The sequence below is a fragment of the Theropithecus gelada genome, chromosome 18 (genome assembly GCF_003255815.1).
Source record: "Theropithecus gelada isolate Dixy chromosome 18, Tgel_1.0, whole genome shotgun sequence".
NCBI classification, from domain to species: Eukaryota; Metazoa; Chordata; class Mammalia; order Primates; family Cercopithecidae; genus Theropithecus; species Theropithecus gelada.
In genome coordinates, this window is record NC_037686.1 from 3,726,175 (window position 1) to 3,747,505 (window position 21,331).

Genomic DNA, 21,331 nt, shown 5'->3' on the forward strand with positions numbered 1-21,331 from the left:
TTTTTTTTTTTTTTTTTTTTTTTTTTTGAGACGGAGTCTCACTCTGTCACCCAGGCTGGAGTGCAGTGGCCAGATCTCAGCTCACTGCAAGCTCCTGCCTCCCGGGTTTACGACATTCTCCTGCCTCAGCCTCCCAAGTAGCTGGGACTACAGGTGCCCGCCACGTCGCCCGGCTAGTTTTTTTTGTATTTTTTTAGTAGAGATGGGGTTTCACCATGTTAGCCAGGCTGGTCTCGATCTCCTGACCTCGTAATCCGCCCGTCTCGGCCTCCCAAAGTGCTGGGATTACAGGTTTGAGCCACCATGCCCGGCCTGGATTAGTGTTTTTTAAAAGACAACGTGATGAACTAGAATATTCTAATCCCTAAAATAATGTATAAAAAAGAAATCAATGATTTAATATGCTGTAGAAATGCATTTTTTCCCACCCATGAAATTGTCCAAGGGCAGTGACCTTCAGTTCATAGTCCTGTGTGTTGGCAAACAAGTGGAATTTCCTAAAACTCCAGAACTAAGCCCCACCCCACTCCTAGGTATGTCTATTTGCATCATACACAGCCACTGTGCCATGCATTTGTGGGGAAAGCCAGGATGGCCATGGCGATCATAGAAAACTGGTCTCGTCTTGCCCTCTCTCCACTCTACCCAGGTTGGTTTGGTCTTTCCCGTCCTTAGCCTCAGAGTCACAGTAAGCGTACCACGTTCAAGACAAGACCCCACAGTGCGGGACAGTATCCTCGCTGCACAGCCCTGAGGAGGCCTCCGAACAGGCCCCATCACACCAGATGCACTCAGAAACATACTGTGTCATTTCCCTCAGTGCGCCTAGAGCTCCGGACTCTGCACTTTGCTGTGTGCCAACCCAGGCTAGCCGGCGCGGCCTTCAGACCCGGCCCCAGCTCTCACGCAGCGGCGCCTCCCTCCTGTCCGAGCAAAGTTCGTCTTGCCTGGACTGGACGTCCAAAGTTTCCACGAGAGCCGGGCGCGGTGGCTCACGCCTGTAATCCCAGCGCTTTGGGAGGCCGAGGCGGGCGGATCACGAGGTCAGGAGATCGAGACCATCCTGGCTAACACGGTGAAACCCCGTCTCTACTAAAAATACAAAAAACTAGCCAGGCGTGGTGGCAGCGCCTGTAGTCCCAGCTACTCGGGAGGCTGAGGCAGGAGAATGGCGTGAACCCGGGAGGCGGAGCTTGCAGTGAGCTGAGATTGCGCCACTGCACTCCAGCCTGGGTGACAGAGCGAGACTCTGTCTCAAAAAAAAACAAAAAACAAAAAAAAAACAAAGTTTCCACGAGAGCCTTCAGATATCCAGTGAGCTCCAAACTGGCCACACAGCCACCAGAGAGATCCTGTTTTGAAGGGCTGGATGATGGTATTTACGCTGACCACAGAAAGTATTTATTTTTAACTTTTACTGTGGAAATTTTCAAGCACATCCACAAGAAGAGAGACTAGAATAATGAAGTTGCATCTTCTCATCCCCTGGCTTCAAGATCACCACGAACACCTGGAACACTGGTTTCCACCTCGTCTCACCTCCCTCTCCATCCCCACCCGTGGAGTCTTTTGAAGCAAATACTTGACATCATCTTATGTTAACTGAACATCAGAGTGATTGATTTCTTCCCGCATAAATCCGATTGTTTCACTTCCCTGTTCAGAATCCTTCAAACCTAGTATCAAAGTCAAGTTCCATTATGTGGCCTCTTGGGTGGGCCCTGGTCCCTTCTCGGGCCCCTCCACTGCTTGTCTCCAGCCCCAGCCTTCTCACTGCTCCCTAAACACAGAGGCAGGTCCACCGAGCCTCCGCACCTTCCCTGATGTCTTCCGGCAGCCTGGACCCTCCTCCACCAGCATCCTCAAGGCCCCTCCTCACTTCTGTCGCACCTTTCATCAACTGCCACCCTCCCTGAGAACCCTTCCCTGAAACCCTATCTGGACCACAGCAAGGACTCAACAAATATTTAATGACCAAATGCACGTAATAAAAGTCAATAACCCTGTGAGGCCAGGGAGACAAGACAGAACAGTTCCTGTTATTCACAGGAGAAAACTGAGGCTCAGCGTGGTTAAGTGAATTGCCCAAAGACATACAGCTCTTAAATGATGGAAAAGACTTTGAACATAGGTCTTGACTCCAAATTTCATGCTTTTTCCATCCCTGTGTTGCTTCTCTGAAATGACATGTTGCTTCAGTTGATATAATTAAGACACAGGTTTACATCAAATGTATTCATTCCTTCAACAAACAGTAACCACTGTTTTAATACTCAGTACGTGGCAGGCACTGTTCTGAGCAGCAGAGAAACTGGAGTGTGGCGGGCAGAATAGTGCCCCCCAAAGAGGTCCATGTCCTAATCCCCATCACCGGGACTGTGTTAGGGTACATGGGAAGGGGAATAGCGCTCATCAGCTGACCTTCAGATGAGGACATGTATCTTGATTCATTGGGTGAGCCCAGTGTCCACACAACGCTCCTCATCAGTGAAAGAGGGAGGCAGGGGAGTGGGAGAGAGATTTGAAGATGCTACTCTGCTGGCTCTGAAGACAGAGGAAGGGGCTACAAGCCCAGGAAGCGAGTGGTCTCTGAAAAAGGCAAGGAAACAGATTCTGCCCTTGTACCTCCAGGAGGGATTCAGGCCTGCAGATATTTTAATTTTATTTCAGCGAGACGCACTTCTTCTTCTACTTTTTTAAAAATCTTTTTATGTTTTGTTCTTGTTTTGAGACAAGGTCTCATTCTGTTGCCTAGGCTGGAGTGCAGTGGTGTAATCTCAGCTAACTGCAGCCTCAACCTCCTGGGCTCAAGTGATCCTCCTGTCTCAGCCTCCTGAGTAGCTGGGACAACAGCTGCATGTCACCACATCTGCCTAATTTTTTAAAAACTTTTTATAGAGATGGGACTCTCACTGTGTTGTCCAGACTGGTCTTGAACTCCTGGGCTCAAGTGATCCTCCCGTCTCAGCCTCCAAGTAGCTGGGACCACAGGCATGAGACCCATTTCTGACTTCTGACCTTCACAGCCCTGAGGGAGTCAGTCTGTTGTTGTTTTAAGCCACTGAGTGTGTGGCAATCTGTTACGGGAGCAATCAGAAACAAAACGAGAAGGTGAAGAAGGTAACAGGGTCCCCGCCCTCCAAAAGTGTCCTCTTCTTGGAGTGAGGGGGAGTCCAGCACCTTCCATGGGGCCGCTCTGGACACAGAGGTCTTCCTACGGCAGGTCCGTGCTCACTGCAGCCCAGCTGCCTCTGTTAGGACAGGCTGTCAGCGCCTCAGGAGCAGCTTCCTCTGTTACCAAACAAAATCTGTTTGCTAATTTCCTATTCAAGAATGACACTCATAGGCTTTATAGGCCTTTTCTCCTGTATTTTAGCCAGACTTAGGAAATTAGCTCCATAAAAGAAAAGAAGAGGACAGAAGGGAAAGGGAGGGAAGGGAGGAGAGGAAACAAAACTAGGTAAAGTGCTTCTTAGATTCCCGGCAAATCCACCTCCAGACCCCCTGAAACTCCTGTCTCAGCGGCTCTGTGTCTTGGCCCCACGTCCTCTGAGAGTTGGCAGAACGGAAACCTGGCCTCCACCCAAGAGGCACAGACAGTGCCTCATAATTAGAAGCTACTCAGGGCATCCCAGATGAAAACGCATGCCAGCAAAATGTCATTGCCTGACCTGGGAGGGTGTTCATCGAGCACAGTGTCCCTCCCAGAGCAGCCTGTCCCCACCGAGGAGGGGGCATGTGGACGAAGGGGACATGCACTGGAGAGCAAAGGGCAACAGCAGGGTCTCCAGTGACAAAAGAACTCCCGAGGGACAAGAGGCAGGGCAGGAGCCTGTGTGTGAGCAGAAGAAGCCTGTCCACGCAGCTCTGAGGCTGTCCCCTCTGCCGGCCTCTGTGTCCCCACGGCCCAGGCCACGTCCTTCACTGCCAGCATGGCCTCCTCCCGGGCTCAGGGCAGAGCTGGTTACAATGTTTCCCTAAGGTAGCTTCGTATATGGACAGGTCCTTCCTCCTCCTCTCTTGTCACTAGCATTCTGACACCCAGGAGGACTGTTCTGCACCTAGACTCCTATATTCTTAGAGGACACACATCCCCCACATCAAACGGCACCACAGTTCCGGGGGCCACGTCTGTGGACCGAGGCAGTCCCCGCTCCACCTGCTCAGCTGCCGTCAGGGTCCCCTCATGCCCCTCTCCAATACCTCTGTTCACGCTTTGCTTTTGTAGTTTCCAGCACCAATTTTCAAATATCAATGAAACTCTTCAGCTGTAAACCACTCAGTGAAGGATTCCTGGGGCTTCTCCTTAAAGGAGCTCAGCAGGCACGGCCCTCACCACAGCTGTTTATCTCACTTTAACAGCATAAACCCTATCTTCAAGCTCCTGGCCTGTCTCCTCCCCACACAATCATCACTCAGTTTTCCCTTTCAAGAGAGTTACTGAGGCATGGAGGAAGGGAATATTTCCCTTGCCAGGATCTCAGTTTGCATTGGTTGAAAGCACAGTCATCCCGGCCTGGACAGTATAGTGAGACCTCGTCTCTGAACAAAAAACAAACAAACAAAATATTAGCAGGCATAGTGGCTGGTGCCTATAATCCCAGCTCCTCGGGAAGTTAGGCAGGAGGATTGCTTGAGTCTAGGAGATCGAGGCTGCAGTGAGCTATGATCGCACCACTGCACTCCAGCCTGGGTGACACATCAAGACCCTGTCTAAAAAAGAAAAAGAAAAACAAACAAACAAACAAGAAAAGAAAAAAAGAGAAGAAAAGAAAGCACAGTGCTCTTATGAAAGGGGTGGGGAGGAGAGCAAAAACTTGCATGTACTCTATCCTCTCCCATGAGGAGGAACGCCTACAAAAACGTTCTATCGTGGGCCGCTGGGGATGGTGCAGGTCAGGAACAGGATTCTGGTGTGTGCTGCTGGCTTGTGTTGTAGCCGGGCCTGTATTTCCAATGGCTGCAGGAAAAAGAAAGGAGCTGCTCATTCTGAGCTTGTGAGAGGCTCCATTCTTCAAGAACTTCCAAAGGTCAAAATTTCCTCTGACTTTACTAACAGCCTATGAATAGTGAACCACTTTTTTGACCATAGATGCTGGGGCCCTGAAGAAAGCAGGAAAGAGAGCAAAAGAGTTTCTTTGGATGTCTGTGAAGCCTGAATTTGACCTCAGCTATCTGCTGCCTCCAGTTCCTTTGCTTTCTCAAGCACCCATTCAGACCCAGCAATTTTGCACAGCTTTGCGCCAGTGCATCCCAGCCCTCTGGGCACATGATCTCCAAACACCTAACCTTTCAAACCATGCAGACTGGCAGGCACTTGCAAAGTTAATCTGAAGGAGGTGAACAAGTGGTATGGCCGAACAGCCTGGGGTGCCCAGATCTCCTGACTGCATGCATTAAACCGTGGCTCCCGCAGGATGTGAATGTGGCTCCCCCTTACAGGCATGCACCATCACACCCAGGTAATTTTTTACTTTTTGTAGAGACAGTGTCTCACTGTGTTGCCCAGGCTTCTCTTGAACTCCTGGGCTCAAGCTATCCTTCCACCTCAGCCTCCCAAAGTACTGGGATTAAAGATATGATTCACTGTGCCTGACCTAATTCTTTATTCAAAATTTTTTTCTCTGAGATCAGCATTTCTAACCTACATGTAAATTCCAAAGAGTTGAAAGACAGCTGGCAACTTGCTTATCATTAATAATTTAAAGGTTTGAGGAGCAGGTAACGCCAAAGTCATCTACAAAGTCAACATAATCCTGACCAAAATCCCAGTTGGATTGTTTTGATAAAGCCGATCCTAAAATTCATTTGGAAATGCAACATACACAGAATAGCCAAAACAATCTTGAAAAAGAACAAAGTTAGAGAACTCACATTTTCCAATTTGAAAGCTTACTACAAAGCTACAGTAATCAAGACAATGTGGTATTGGCATAAGGACAAAAAAATGTGTATCAAAGAAATAGAACTGAGAGTCCAGAATCAGAACCTCAAATTTACGGTCAGGTGATTTTCATCAAAGGTGCCAAGACAATCGCGCAAAGAATCGTCTTTTTAATAAACTGTGTTGGGACAACTGGACAGCTGCCTGCAAGGAATGAAGTTGGATCTTGTCCTTACAACATGCACAGAAATTAACCCCAAATGCATCACAGGGATAAAAGTGAGAGCTAAGACTATAAAACTCTCAGAAGAAAATGCAGGAGTAAACCTTTATGACCTTAGGTTAGGCAAAGACAAGTGTTGGTGAGAATATGGAGAAACTAAAGCCTTATACACTGCTAGTTTTCCACTTTGGAAAACAGTTTGGCAGTTCCTCTAAATGCTAGCCATAGAGTTCCCGTATGACCCATCAATTCCACTTCAGATATATACCTGAGAGATTTTTAAAAACATACATCTGGCTGGGCATGGTGGCTCACACCTGTAACCCCAGTACTTTGGGAGGCCGAGGCGGGTGGATCACCTGAGGTCAGGAGTTCGAGACCAGCCTGGCCAACATGGTGAAACCCCGTTTCTACTAAAAATACAAAAGATTAGCCAGGTGCGGTGGTGGGCAGCTGTAAACCCAGCTACTGGGGAGGCTGAAGCAGGAGAATCGCTTGAACCCAGGAGGTGGAGGTTGCAGTGAGCCAAGATCGTGCCACTGCACTCCAGGCTGGGCAACAGAGCAAGACTCTATCTCAAACAAAAAAAAATCTATGGCCGGGCGCGGTGGCTCAAGCCTGTAATCCCAGCACTTTGGGAGGCCGAGACGGGCGGATCACGAGGTCAGGAGATCGAGACCATCCTGGCTAACACAGTGAAACCCCGTCTCCATTAAGAAATACAAAAAACTAGCCGGGCGAGGTGGCGGGCGCCTGTAGTCCCAGCTACTCGGGAGGCTGAGGCCGGAGAATGGCGTGAACCCGGGAGGCGGAGCTTGCAGTGAGCTGAGATCCCGCCACTGCACTCCAGCCTGGGCGGCAGAGCGAGACTCTGTCTCAAAAAAAAAAAAAAAAAAAAAAAACTACACAAAAAATTGTTTGTGAATGTTCACAGCTATTCATAATAGCCAAAAAGTTGGGGGAAAGTGGATATTCATCAACTGATGAGTGGATAAACAAAAATGTGGTCTATCCATACAATGGAATATTATTCAGCCATAAAAATGAAATACTTCTATGACCCACACCACAACGTGAACCTTGATAATCTTTTCCTAAGTGAAAAGATCCAGTCACAAAGAACTACAGGTGGTATGATTCCATTTGTCTGAAATGTCTGGATTAGGCAAATCTAGAGACGGAAAGTATCCCAGGGCTGGGGGATGTAGAGGGGGAACTGGGAGTGACTGCTAATGCATAAAGGGTTTCCTTCTGGACTGATAAAAATGCTCTGAAATGGATTGTGCTGATGGTTGAACAATTCGGAATACACCAGGACCCACCAAGCTGCATACTTTAGATGGATGAATTGTATGGTACGTGAACCGGATCTCAGTAAGGCTGTTTTTAAATAAAGAAAAGAGGCTGGTAATACTCCACATACTGATAGTCAACAGAGAAGCAAATGTGGACAAAAGCAATTTTCAGTGAATGTGATTTCTAACTGCTAAAGCTCCAGGGTGGGTTATCCAGAAAACATGAAAGTTGGCTCAGCTGCTTCCAAGGCCAACCAGAGAATGAGGACAGAAAGCTCAGAGACAGAAGCTTGAGTGGGTCTAGAACAGGTAAGGACGGGGTGAGGGAAAGAACTCCTTGCCAAGGAAAAAGTACAGAGAATTCCACTACTGCCGCTTCACTGAGCTCTTTTTAGAAACCATTTTCCAACATGGGGAGGGGCCGTCTGAGCCAAAAGGAAGGAATAAATGTATCTTCAGTGCCATGGAAAGTCAAACATTAGATCTACAGCTTCAGGTTTTTTAATGGGAAATTTGTGTTGGAACGTCATGAATTATGTAGAAGTACAGCATGGTGGAAAAAAATTGAAGGGAGACGGCTGAAGAAAGTTTCAGGTTGGAAGAAGTTGGCCCTCCATGGTATATACAGCAAGAGAACCCAGGAGGGGCCTCTGGTAGATTAAAGTATAATCCCCAGCTCTTCACTCCTCCATGAACCCATGCCCTATTTATGCCAATGCTGCTTTTCAGTTCCTCTCGCTAAAGGCCCCTCTATGTGTTGACTCTGGGGTCCCGCAGGGAGCTGAGCAGGTAAATTCCCTTCTGTCGGCGGTGGACCGCTCTAGGCATCGCTCCTGTGTACATCCTCGCAAAGGTGCCTGCTGACCGGCTACTCTGTACTGTTCACAGCTTGGCGTAAAGCAGAAACCAGTACAATAACCCATTCCAAGAGGACAGGATAAAAACTTCCCAAAGGCCACACTGATGGTACAACAGAGGGAGCCCAATGGCACTCTGCCCCTCTTAATAGCACTTGGTGGTACCAACACACCATGCACAAATCTTACAAATGTTAAACTTCCAACAAATGGGATTCATTTGGAAAATGGTTAAGTTTTTCATAAAACATTTTTGTTAATAGAAGCACCCTAGGTATTACCATATCGCCACTGAATGAATGAGATAGGATGCCCATGACACACAGCTGGATTAAAAAAGCAACATTCAGACACGGTATTAAGAACGAATAGGCTGGGCACGGTGGCGCACCTGTAGTCCCAGCTACTCTGGAGGCTGAGATGGGAGAATCGCTTGAGACCAGGAATTTGAGACTGCAATGAGCTATGATCATGCCACGGCACTCCAGCCTGGGTGACAGAGTGAGACCCTGTCTCTAAAATAAATAAATAAAAATAAATAGAACGAATACTCTCTTATACAAAGAGGAGGAGGATCTTTTTAGATTCCTGTGCTCAGGAGAAGAAAAAATAATTTTCCAAGAGTACAAATTTGTACCACAAATATAAGACAGAATTATTACTGGGCAGTAAGTAGGGCATTAACCAGAATGCTGTGTATGTTAGGCAGAACTTGGCACAATCATTCCACAAACAAAAAATTACTGAGTCATGAACACAAGCAAAGCACTGAGTTGAGCTTTCTTCCTTTAAGGACACAGAAATCTATGCCTTTGGCTAGGCTTGGTGGCTCACACCTATAATCCCAACATTTTGAGAAGCCAAGTGAAATGGATTGCTCGAGGCCAGGAGTTCAAGACCAGCCTGCACAACATAGCAAGACCTCATCTCTACAGTTTTTTTTTTTTTTTTTTTTTTTTTTTTGAGACGGAGTCTTGCTCTGTCACCCAGGTTGGGGTACAGTGGTACAATCTCAGCTCACTGCAACCTTTGCCTTCTGGGTTCAAGTGATTCTCCCGCCTCAGCCTCCCAAGTAACTGGGACTATATGTGCCACCATGCTCAGATACTTTTTGTAATTTTAGTAGAGATGGGGTTTCACCACATTGGCCAGGCTGGTCTCGTACTCCTGACCTCGTGATCCACTCGCCTCAGCCTCCCAAAGTGCTGGGATTACAGGAGTGAGCCACCGCACCTGGCCCATTTTTTTTTTTTTTAAAGTTAGCTGCGCATGGTTGCATACACTGGTAGTCTCAGTTACTCAGGAGGCTGGAGCAGGAGGATATTCTGGGCCTGGGAGTTTGCGGTTGCAGTGAGATATGATTGCATCACTGCACTCCAGCCTGGGTGACAGAGTGTGACCCTGTCTTTAAAAAATAAAATAAAATAAAATAAGAAAGAAAAGAAAGAAAAAAGAAATCTGTCTTTATATTGTCAAATCATAAACCCAAAGTGATTGTTTGTTTAAAATTATGAAAACTAAAAGAACAGTAACAGATTTCTACGATGCTAAAGAGGTGTAATAAAATTCACTGGACTCCAATAATTAATGAGACAGAACAAATAGCAATAGGCATAAGCAACAGCAGGGAATTTATTTTTAGCGCAAACATTAGGCAACATCATTACAAGCACAATTAAAGCCAGCAACAAGCTGCCAAAACAATTGAAAAATTGCCATTACTGGAGAGATGCAAGACTCCACCGGGGACACCAGACAAGGACAGCCCGAGGATAACGAAATCAGGCCGTCGAGGGCTGGGGAGATCAGATGACCACACAGCCACACGTATATCACTCACACACTCTCCACAAATCTAGACTCTAAAAACGTTTGCTTTGAAATCGTTATCCCAAACTAAATCCGTCTTCCTCGAAGTATAAAGAAAGAATATCCCTACTGTGGAGTCATGCCTTGCACATATAATACTAGTGGTTTCTTTAAAATTATGGATATATCAATGGAGTCAGATGTCTACAACCTCTAAGTCAAATTTTAGGAAAAGCCATCACAATAATTAGAAATATGGTCACCTGAAAACTTCCCACTGGTATTTTTATTTGCGATGGTAAATGGAACAAACTACAAATTACAATAGTCATTTTAGCAGAGTTCAAGTTTCATCAAAAGACTATTCCTTGAATAGTCTATTAGAGTAAGTGTTAAACATTCTGTTTTGATGACACAGAAATCTCTCCTTTGTGACACTGTAATATCAAATGAAAACAGCAGGTTATAAAGAATCACAATCCCATTGATATAAAATTATTAATCACATACAGATATCTGAAGAATGATCATCTAATATCCATAGTGGAAATATCTGGGTAGTGGGAGTTTGGGCAGTTTTACCTGCAACTGTATGGTTTTTTGTGTGGTTTTTCAATCAAAGTAACACTATAAAGCTCAGGACCCAGACTGCTGGATTCAATTTTCAGCTTTACACCTTATTAGCTCTGTGACATTGTGCAAGTTACTTAACGTCTCTGTGTCTCAATGACCTCACCTGCAAATGGGAATAACGACAGTTTCTACCTCAAAGTGCTTTTGCGAAGAGGGCTGAATGCATCGGTACACACAGGCACTCAGAACAGTACATGGAGCACAGCAAGTCATCAGGGAACGACCGCCAGCAGGAGAAGCAGAAGCATCGCTGACGTGAAGCCAGCACTTCACAAAACTGACTTATTGTGCTCATTAAAGGCAGCTGCAAAAGCAACTATTTCATAGCCAGAGGTAAAAAGGAATCAAGAAACTATCTCTGCTTAAGTTTACATAACAATACCAACAAAAAACTAGCAGATCAACTACAAGTAACACACATGCATATCAAGAAGTGAGGTCTCTAAGCAGACATTTTTCCTTGAATGGTCACCTCATTTGAGGCATAGGCAGGCACAGCTGACGGAGTTAAAGAGGTGCCCCAGGCAGCTGCTTCCGGGGCACAGAAGTCTGTGTTCTCAATTTAGCAGAAAAATAGGAGACATTCTAATGAGGTTAGCATTTGTAGGCTGGAATATTCATCCTAATTTATTTCTGAAAACTGCTTAAAATGTATTTTTTAAGAAAATATGTTTCATTTAAATGTTTAATATAACTTTAATTAATATTTACTTTAGCATTCTGAAGGTCTTTTAAAGCATGTAATCTAAAGCAGAATTTATAAAAGACAAGATTATTGATTTGACCCTAAAAAACAAGTTTGACTGTTAGAAACCTAAAATAGACATTAAAATATAAATAACAAATGGAGACATTATGTATAATTTAATGGTAAGAGATTCTTACAAATTACCCAAGAAAAAAGTGGGTAAAGCTATAATCATTCAATTATTCAGATCGGAAATGAAATGGCTAAAAAAATATGAAGAAAGTTTGAAGTCATCAGAAAGCAAATATATATTTTTTAAAGGATTATTTTTTCTTTCTCATTTTAATACAATACTTGGGTAAAAGTGAAAGAACATAACAGTGAAACATTGTGGGTCCAAATAACAGGTGGATTTTACAGTATGTATCAGAGGCTCTGAACTAGCAATTCCACATCTACAATTTTAGATTAAGATTAGATGCATATTTTAGCTATATTTTAGCATGCTTCTTTCAGCTTTATTTTATCATTACTTTTTAAATTTCAGTAGGTTTTTGGGGAACAGGTGGTGTTTGTTTACAAGAGTAAATTCTCTAGTGGTAATTTCTGAGAGTTTGGTGCACCCATCACCCAAGCAGTATACACTGTACCCAATGTGTAGTTTTTATCCCTCACCCCCACTCCCACCCTTTCCTGCAAGTCTCCAAAGTCCATTGTATCATTCTCACGCCATTGCGTCCTCATAGCTTAGCTCCCACTCATGAGTGAGAACATATGATGTTTAGTTTTCTATTCCTGAGTTACTTCACTTGGAATAATGGTCTCCAATCTCGTCCAGGTTGCTGTGAATGTCATTATTTAGTTTCTTTTTATGGCTGAGGAGTATTCAGTAGTATTGTATGGTATATATATACCACATTTTCTTTATCCACTCATTGATTGATGGGCACTTGGGCTGGTTCCACATTTTTACAATTGCAAATGGTGCTGCAATAAACATGCGTGTGCAAGTATCTTTTCTGTGTAATGACCTCTTTTCCTTTGGGTAGATACGCAGGAGTGGGATTGCTGAATCAAATGGTAGATCTACTTTTAGTTCTTTAAGGAATCTCCATACTGTTTTCCATAGTGGTTATGCTAGTTTACAATCCCATCAAGAGTGTAAAACTGTTCCCTTTTCACCACATCCATGCCAATATTTTTATATTTTGATTTTTTGATTATGGTCATTCTTGCAAGAGTAAGGTCGTATCGTACCGTGGTTTTGATGTTCATTTCCCTGATAATCAGTGATGCTGAGCATTTTTTCCTGTTCGTTGGCCATTTGTATAAATTCTTTTGAGAAGTGTCTATTCATGTCCTTATCCCACATTTTCATGGGATTGTTTGTTTTGTTCTTGCTGATTTTGTTGAGTTCCATGTAGATTCTGGATATTAGTCCTTTGTCAGATGTATGGATTGTGAAGATTTTCTCCCTTGTCTGTCTACTTTGCAGACTATTTCTTTTGCTGTGCAGAAGCTTTTTAGTTTAATTAAGTCCTATTTATTTATCTTTTGCTTTGTTGCATTTGCTTTTGGGTTTTTGGTCATGAAGCCTTTGCCTAAGTCAATGTCTTGAAGGGCTTCTCCAATGTTATCTTCTAAAATTTTATGGCTTCAGGTCTTAGATTTAAGTCTTTGATTCATGTTGAGTTGATTTTTGCATAGGGTAAGAGACGAGAATCCAGTTTCATTCTCCTACTTGTGGCTTGCCAATTATCCCAGCACCACCTATTGAATAGGATGTCCATTTCTCACTTTATGTTTTTGTTTGTTCTGTCAAAGATCAGTTGACTGTAAGTATTTGGCTTATTTCTGGGTTCTCTATTCTGTTCCATTGGTCTATATGCCTATTTTTATACCAGTACCATGCTGTTTTAATGACTATGCCCTTGTAGTATAGTTTGAGATCGGGTAATGTGATGCCTCCAGATATGTCCTTTTTGCTTAGTCTTGCTTTGGATATGTAGGCTCTTTTTTGGTTCCATATGAATTTTAGGATTTTTTTTTCTGGTTCTGTGAAGAATGATGGTGGTTGCTTTTCGTTTTTTGTTTTTTTGAGACAGAGTCTCTCTCTGTCACCCAGGCTGGAGTGCAGTGGCATGATCTCAGCTCACTGCAACCTTCGCCTCCCAGGTTCAAGTGATTCTTCTGCCTCAGTCTCTCAAGTAGTTGGGACTACAGGTGCGTGCCACCATGCTCGACTAATTTTTGTATTTTTAGTAAAGACAGGGTTTGACCATATTGGCCAGGCTGGTCTTGAACTCCTGCGATTACAGGCACGAGCCACCACACCCGGCATGAATGATGGTGGTATTTTGATGGGAATTGCATTGAATTTGTAGATTGCTTTTGGCAGTATGGTCATTTTCATAATATTGATTCTACCCATCCATGAGCATGGGATGTGTTTCCATTTATTTGTGTCTACACCTATGATTTCTTTCAGCAGTGTTTTTAAAATGCTTTAATCTACAAATACAGGAACTTTTGTTTTGAAAGAGAATTTAGATAAAATGAAAATTACATAAACTAACACTTGATTAGTTAGGAGACGATAAAGAAAATTATAGATTATCCTGAATCCTGGATTCCTCCTTTTAGAAAGACAATAAACAGATCAATAATTGAATTAAGGCTCCGAACGGTAGCTCACACCTGTAACTCCAGCACTTTGGAAGGCCAAAGCAGAAGGACTACTTGAGCCCAGGAGTTCAAGACCAGCCTGGGCAACATAGCAAGACCTTGTCTCTACAAAGCAACTTTAAAACTTAGCCCAGAGTGGTGGTGAGCACCTGTAGTCCCTGCTACTCAGGAGGCTGAGGTGAGAGGATCGCTTGAGCTCAGAAGTTTGAGGCTGCAGTGAGCTGTGATTGCACCACTGCACTCCAGCCTGGGTGACAGAGCAAGATCCTGTCTCAAAATAAAGTGAATTAAATAATATATTGGAAGATGATAAGAACTGTGGAGAAAAGTGAAGCAGGAAGTGAGTGGAGTAGGGCAAGAAAAGGAGGTGGTGACATTTTAAACAGGGAGGTAGAGAAGGTGACATTTGAGTTTGGATCAAACAAGGGAAAATTCTACAATTTTACTCTATAGTCATCAACTCTGATAACTGCAATCAGGCTAACAGCTCTTGGCTAAGACAAGGTATTGGTCATCTCTACTTGGCTATCCGCTTCAACTTATTTATTTATTTATTTATTTATTTATTTATTTATTTATTTATTTATTTTTGAGACAGAGTCTTGCTCGTCACCCAGGCTGGAGTGCAGTGGCGTGATCTAGGCTCACTGCAAACTCCGCCGCCCGGGTTCATGCCATTCTCCTGCCTCAGCCTCCCAAGTAGCTGGGACTACAGGCACCCACCACCACGTCTGGCCAATTTTTTTTTTATTTTTAGTAGAGACGGGGTTTCACTGTGTTAGCCAAGATGGTCTCAACCTCCTGACCTCGTGATCCACCCGCCTCGGCCTCCCAAAGTGCTGGTATTACAGGCGTAAGCCACCGCGTCTGGCCTCAACTTTTATATTATGACTGACACCTGCAATCCCAGCACTTTGGAGGCCAAGGTGGGAGGATCACTTGATGCCAGGAGTTCAAGACGAGCTTGGGCAATATAGTGAGACCCCCAGCTTTACAAAAGAAAAAAAAAATCAGCCAGGTGCAGTGGCTTGTGCCTGTAGTCCCAGCTACTCAGGAAGCTGAGGCAGGAGGGTCCCTTGAGCCCAGGAGGTCAAGGGTGCAGTGAGCCATAATTGTGCCACTGCACTCCAGCCTGGGAGACACAGCAAGACACAGCAACTTTTATAATATACGCTCCAGTTATTATGAAGTATCTTGTAATAGACACTGTGTTAGTATTCATTGATTCCCTTTTTTGAATCTAAAGGCATGACCTTCTAAAATATATAGTCTTCTCCGTAAGCATTTTCAGCAAAGAAAGAGAATTAGGAGTAGAAAAGAAGCCATCTACTGTTTTGATAACCCAGCATCCATTGACCCATTTTTCCAGTAAGAGACCCCAGGTTTTCCTTGGGGGTCTAAGCCTACCTGACTTCCAGACAACCTGGTTCAGGTGGGGCTGACACCAGCCCTTGCCTCTGGGGGTCAGTGTACTGCCAGGTCCCACCAGTAGGGGCACCAAACCCCCCAGAACACTGTACCACCTGACATTGAGGAGTGGGCATGGGGCCCGAGGCAGGCCACTGAGAACGCAGAGACACTAAGATGTATGTTCCCACTTGCAGAAGAGGTGCATGCTCACCCGGTGGTTGCTAAAAAGGCTGAAGGTAGGTGTAGGGATGCTGTTGGGGCCATCCTTACCACCCTTGAGGCAAGAAGGGAGGGTGAGTCTGCCTAAAAATGAATCAAACCAAGAGTGCAACCACAATTGCACTAAATGGAAAGAAACAGAAATAAAGAGAGATAGGCTCCTCTCATACACATTTGGGGGACCTGAACTCAGTCCCGCCTCACCCTAGGTACCCCCTTAGACTTTTCACATAGCTCATGAGTACATTTCATTTTTGCTTAACATCATTTAAGATGTCTTGTCTAATGCAAACAAACCTTCAGAAGCTGATCTTATTTCCAGTGGAAAGCCCAAAACACAGCATATACTCACCCGCTCCTGACCAGCAGTGTCCCAGATGAGGAACTTGTGAAGTTCATTTCCACAAGGCACAGTTTTGGTCATAAAAGATGCCCTGAAAAAGAGAGTCAACATCTCCACATTACTGCATTGTTTCTTCACAAAGATTCACAAGTCAAACAAGTTAAATGCTACACCTTAGCAGGACCCCAAAAAGCCCTGGTCCTTGGGAACCACTAAGAGGAGAAAAGGGCTAGAAGATTCATGACACCCAGAAGAAAATATTCTGCATTTTCTGTTAGTTCAACTGGGGGTTTTGAAACAAAACAAAACAAAGGAGGCATTCAAAAGACTGTGTTTCTGGTCAGGTGCAGTGGTTCACGCCTGTAATCCTAGCACTTTGGGAGGCCAAGGTGGGCAGATTACGAGGTCAGGAGTTCGAGACCAGCCTGGCCAATATGATGAAATCCTGTCTGTACTAAAAACACAAAAAATTAGCCAGGCGTGGTGGCGGCATAGTGGCAGGCACCTGTAGTCCCAGCTACTCGGGAGGCTAAGGCAGGAGAATCGCTTGAAACCGGGAGGTGGAGGTTGCAGTGAGCCAATATCGCACCATGGCACTTCAAACCCAGATGACAGTATGAGACTTTGTCACACACACACACACACACACACACAAATATATATATATATAAAATAAAACTTAAAAATACAAAAATTAGCGGGCGTGGTGGCAGGTGCCTGTAGTCTCAGCTACTTGGGAGGCTGAGGCAGGAGAATCACTTGAACTCAGCAAGCGGAGGCTGCAGTGAGCCAAAATCACACCACTGCACTCCAGCCTGGGTGACAGGGCAAGACTCCGTCTCAAAAAAGAAAAAGAAAGACTGTGTTTCTAAAACCAGTTAGCTTCAATTATTAAAATACCCCCAGATCTCAGGAAAGAACACAACCTTGGATTTTAAAAACTTATTACAATACTCAAGAGTGAAAACAGCAGCTGGTATGTTGGCATGTTATGGTTTTGGTCTTACAATGGCACCACACACACAAAAAAGTTGCCTTACATCTTTACTATGTCTGGGTGACACAGCGAGACCCTGTACCCCCTACACCCCAAAAAAAGATATTTTAAGAACAATTGAAAAGTTTTAAATTCACACTATATGCAAGATATTATCATTGATTCAAATTAATTTTGGATATGAATCCAACACCAGTAGCAACTAATAGAATACTACATCTAAGTCCCAACCTGCTTGCATAAATTCAAGGACGAAGATTGGCAGCTTAACACATATTTATGTTTTCTCTACAAAAAAGGAAGGATTATTTTTCCTCCCTTCTGAGTCCAAAAAGAAAAGACATTAAAGCCTCAGTAGATCATGAAACACTTACTGTTTTCTTTTTCTTACTATTTCCTTTAAAAAAGCATTTTCTTTGTGCTCATGAAGGGTATAAAAATACTAGGAATGTTCAATAGCCTTGACTTTTATGAGAGAAAGTTTCCTATTCATTAAAAAATAGCAAGCATCCCCAGGAGGCGGACAACCTGGTAGGAGAGCCTCCTGAAGAGATGGAATAAGAAGTAGTACATCACCTAGACAGCATTCTGGCCACAAATGCTTAGTCTGAATTTAATTGTAAGAAAACAATCAGGCAAATGTAGAATGTGAAACATTTTGCAAGACAAGCTGGCCTGAATGCTTCAAATAAGTCAATATCATGAGAAGCAAACCAGAAAAATACCGGGAGATTCTTCCAGAATCTAGATTGAGAGGAAAGAGATAAAACAACCAAATGCAGTATATGAACCCTGGCTGGACCCCAGATTAGGGGGAAAACAGCTTTAAAATATATTTGGCCAGGTGTGGTGGCTCTTTTTTCTGTAATCCTAGCCCTTTGGGAAGCTGAAGCAGGAGGATGGCTTGAGGCCAAGATTTTGAGACCAGCTTGGGCAACAGAGCAAGACTCCTTCTTTACCAAAAAAAAAATTATTTTTAAATCAGCTGAGCATTATGGCACAAGCCTGTAGTTCTGACAGCTCAAAAGACTGAGGCAGAAGGACAGCTTGAACCCAGGAGTTTGAGGCTAGTAGTGAAGTGCCAAGATTGCCCCAGTGCACTGCAGTCTGGGTGACACAGCGAGACCCCGTACCCCCTATCCCCCCAAAAAAGATATTTTAAGAACAATTGAAAAATTTTAAATTCACACTATATGCAAGATATTATCATTGATTCAAATTAATTTTCTACGTATGATCATGGCGCATGGTGTCCTCATTATGTTCTTATACTTAGGAGATGGACCCCGGGGCTTTGGAGGTAAAGAGTCAGGGATTCTTTCCCTTACTTTTATATAGTCCAGCCTGGTCCACTAGGATTCATCATAGTAATATTTCCTCAGCCTCTAAATCCTCTAAGAATAAGAAGCCAATTACAGAAGTCCCAAGTAGAAAAGTCTACTGCAAGTCCCACACTATCCCCACAAAAACCAAAGGCTTGTTAGAGAGTTCTAATGACCAACCCACAATTGCACTAAATAGAAATTCTAAGAATTCTAAGTGATAAGATCCAGTATTATCAAAACCACATCTATTCCTTCATTTCTTTAAAAGTGTTTAAAATGTATATCCAGACTACTGGGAAGAACTAATATATTCCAAAAATGTTAATATCTTTATTACTTTTGCCATTTTAAAAGCAACATATGTATTTCATAAAAAAGAAATTCAAAAAACAAAAAGGAAATAAAAACCAATCATATTTCACCATCCAGCCATAGTCACTGCTAATAAATTGGTGTATGTCCTTCCCAATTATTTTTATCCAACTTTTAAAATGGGATTATTCATTTTTTTCCTTTTATTTTTAGTTGATACACAATAATTATGCATCTTATGGGATACAGAGTGATACGTACCTACATGTAAGCAATGTGTAATGATCAAATCAAGATAATTAGCATATTCATCACCTTGAACATTTATCATTTCTCGGTGTTGTGAACATCCAAAATCCTCTCTTCTAGCTTTTCGAAAATATATACTAAATTATTGTTAGCTTTATTCATCCTACAGTGCTACAGAACACTAAAATATTTTCCTCCCATCTAGCTGTAACTTTGTAACTGTTAACCAACCTCTCCCTATCCTTCCCTCCCCCAACCCTTCCCAGCTTCTAATAACTACAATTCTATTCTAATTCTATGAGCTCTTTTCTTTTTAGCTCTTGCACATAAGTGAGAACATGTAGTATTTATCTTTCCATGTCTGGATTATTTCACTTAATGCAATGTCCTCCGGGCTCCTCTGTGTTGCCATGAACGACAGGATTTCGTTCTTTTTTTATGGCTGAATCTATTCTAATGTGTATATATTACCACATTTTCTTTACCCATGAATTCGTTTTGTTTTGTTTTGTTTTGTTTTTTTTGAGACAGGGTCTCACTCTGCCTACCAGGCTGGAGTGCAGTGGCGCAGTCTCAGCTCACTGCAACCTCCATCTCCTGGGTTCATGCGATTCTCCTGCCTCAGCCTCCCAAGTAGCTGGGATTACAGGCATGTGCCACCACACCCGGCTAATTTTTGTAATTTACTTTAGTAGAGATGGGGTTCTACCATGTTGGCCAGGCTGGTCTCACACTCCTGACCTCAGATGATCCACCCTCCTTGACCTCCCAAAGTGCCGGGATTACAGGTGTGAGCCACCGCACCGGCCTCCGTTCATTTGTTGATGGACACCTGGGTTGACTTCATATCTTGGCTGTTGTGGAGAGTGCAGCAATAAATCAGTGAGTGCAGGTATCCCTTGGATATACTGATTCACTCTCCTTTGCATAAATACCCAGTAGTAGAAGTGCTGGATTGTATGGCAGTTCTATTTTTAGCTGTTTTGAGAAACCTCCATACTGTCTTCCAGAATGGCTGTACTAATGTGCACAGTGGTTCATTTACCAACAGTACAAGAATTCCCTTTTCTCTTCATCGTTGCCAGCATGTGTTATTTTTTGTATTTTTAATGATAGTCATTCTAACTGGAGAGAGATGATATCTTCCTGTGGTTTCTAATTTGCATTTCCCTGATGACAGTGATGTTGAGCATTTTTCCATAAACTTGTTGGCCATTTGTATGTCTTTTTAGAAATGTCTATTCAGATTCCTTGCCCAATTTAAAACATTTTATTTGGGTTTTCTTTGCTGTTAAGTTGTTTGAGTTGCTTGTATATTGTGGATTTCCATCCCTTTTATTTCAAAGTTCAAGCTGAAAGTTATAAGCAGTAAAGTAGTCTTTTCAAGAAACTTCAAATAATTGAATAAAATATTTTATAACCTGAAGGTAACTGGCCACTGCCCAACATCCTGGTACCTTTCACAGATATCATGTCATGAGTTTTAACATATTTTGACTTGTAATTGTTCTGCAGTGTGAAATGTTGAAAGTTAACCTTGGAGAACTAAAGACTGAGTCATATTCCTCATCTGACTCCTCTGATGTTCTACAGTTTTGATCTTTGGGCGACAGCCTCAGCAGGCACATTACATTTCTGCTGTTTCATCAAAAATGCTTATTTTGATGTCTAGTGAGTGTGAAATCTGGATAAAGCCTCTGCTACATACGTTACAGTTATATGATTTTTCTTTAGTATGGACTCTCTGATGTCAGTTAATGCTTGAACTCATGATGAAAGGTTTGCCATACTCATTGCATTTGTAAGGATTCTCCCAAGAATGAATTATTGGATGTTGTGGGAGAAGTGAATTGTGCATGAAGACCTTGCCACACTCATTTTATTTGGAAGGTTTCTCTCCAGTATGGATCACCTGATGGTAAGTGCTGACTGCACACTGAAGGCTTTGCCACACTCCAGTGACACTGTGTGGAATATTTTTCTCGTATTACTTTTCCCTTTGGGGGATAATTCCTTGATTGCACATGTAGGAAAGATATCCCTCCGAGACAAGGAAGCAGAGAGTTCCCAGAAGCCAGATGTGTAGGGGATAACTCTCTTGAACCATGTTTTTCCTCTGCTCTCACAGCACAACCATCAACACAGAAGAGGACTTCTATGACCAAATCTGTGGGGGGTTCTACCACCACCAGCAGCAGATACCAGCTAGATGTCCTCCAATTCAATTCTGACGCTCTCTCCCTGGAGACACTGTCAGATCCCACATGTTGAGGGCTCAGTACACAAGACTGCTCCTCCACGGACACCAGTCCCAAGTCCGAGCCTCTAGAACTTCTGATCGACAGGTTTCAGGTTGGGGTTCCCATCGACCCCTCTTTGGGTTCGATTAATCTTCTTCAGCG

The 21,331-nt window shown here is 43.4% G+C and overlaps 1 protein-coding gene across 1 annotated transcript in view; it reads right to left on the minus strand.

Moving 5' to 3' along the window:
* RAB31 (RAB31, member RAS oncogene family) overlaps window positions 1-21,331 on the minus strand; it is a 149,010-nt gene that overhangs the window by 54,523 nt on the left and 73,156 nt on the right. The window contains exon 3 of the mRNA XM_025364959.1: window positions 16,056-16,137. Coding sequence (XP_025220744.1) covers window positions 16,056-16,137 — 82 coding nt within the window. The remainder of the gene's footprint in view (window positions 1-16,055; window positions 16,138-21,331) is intronic.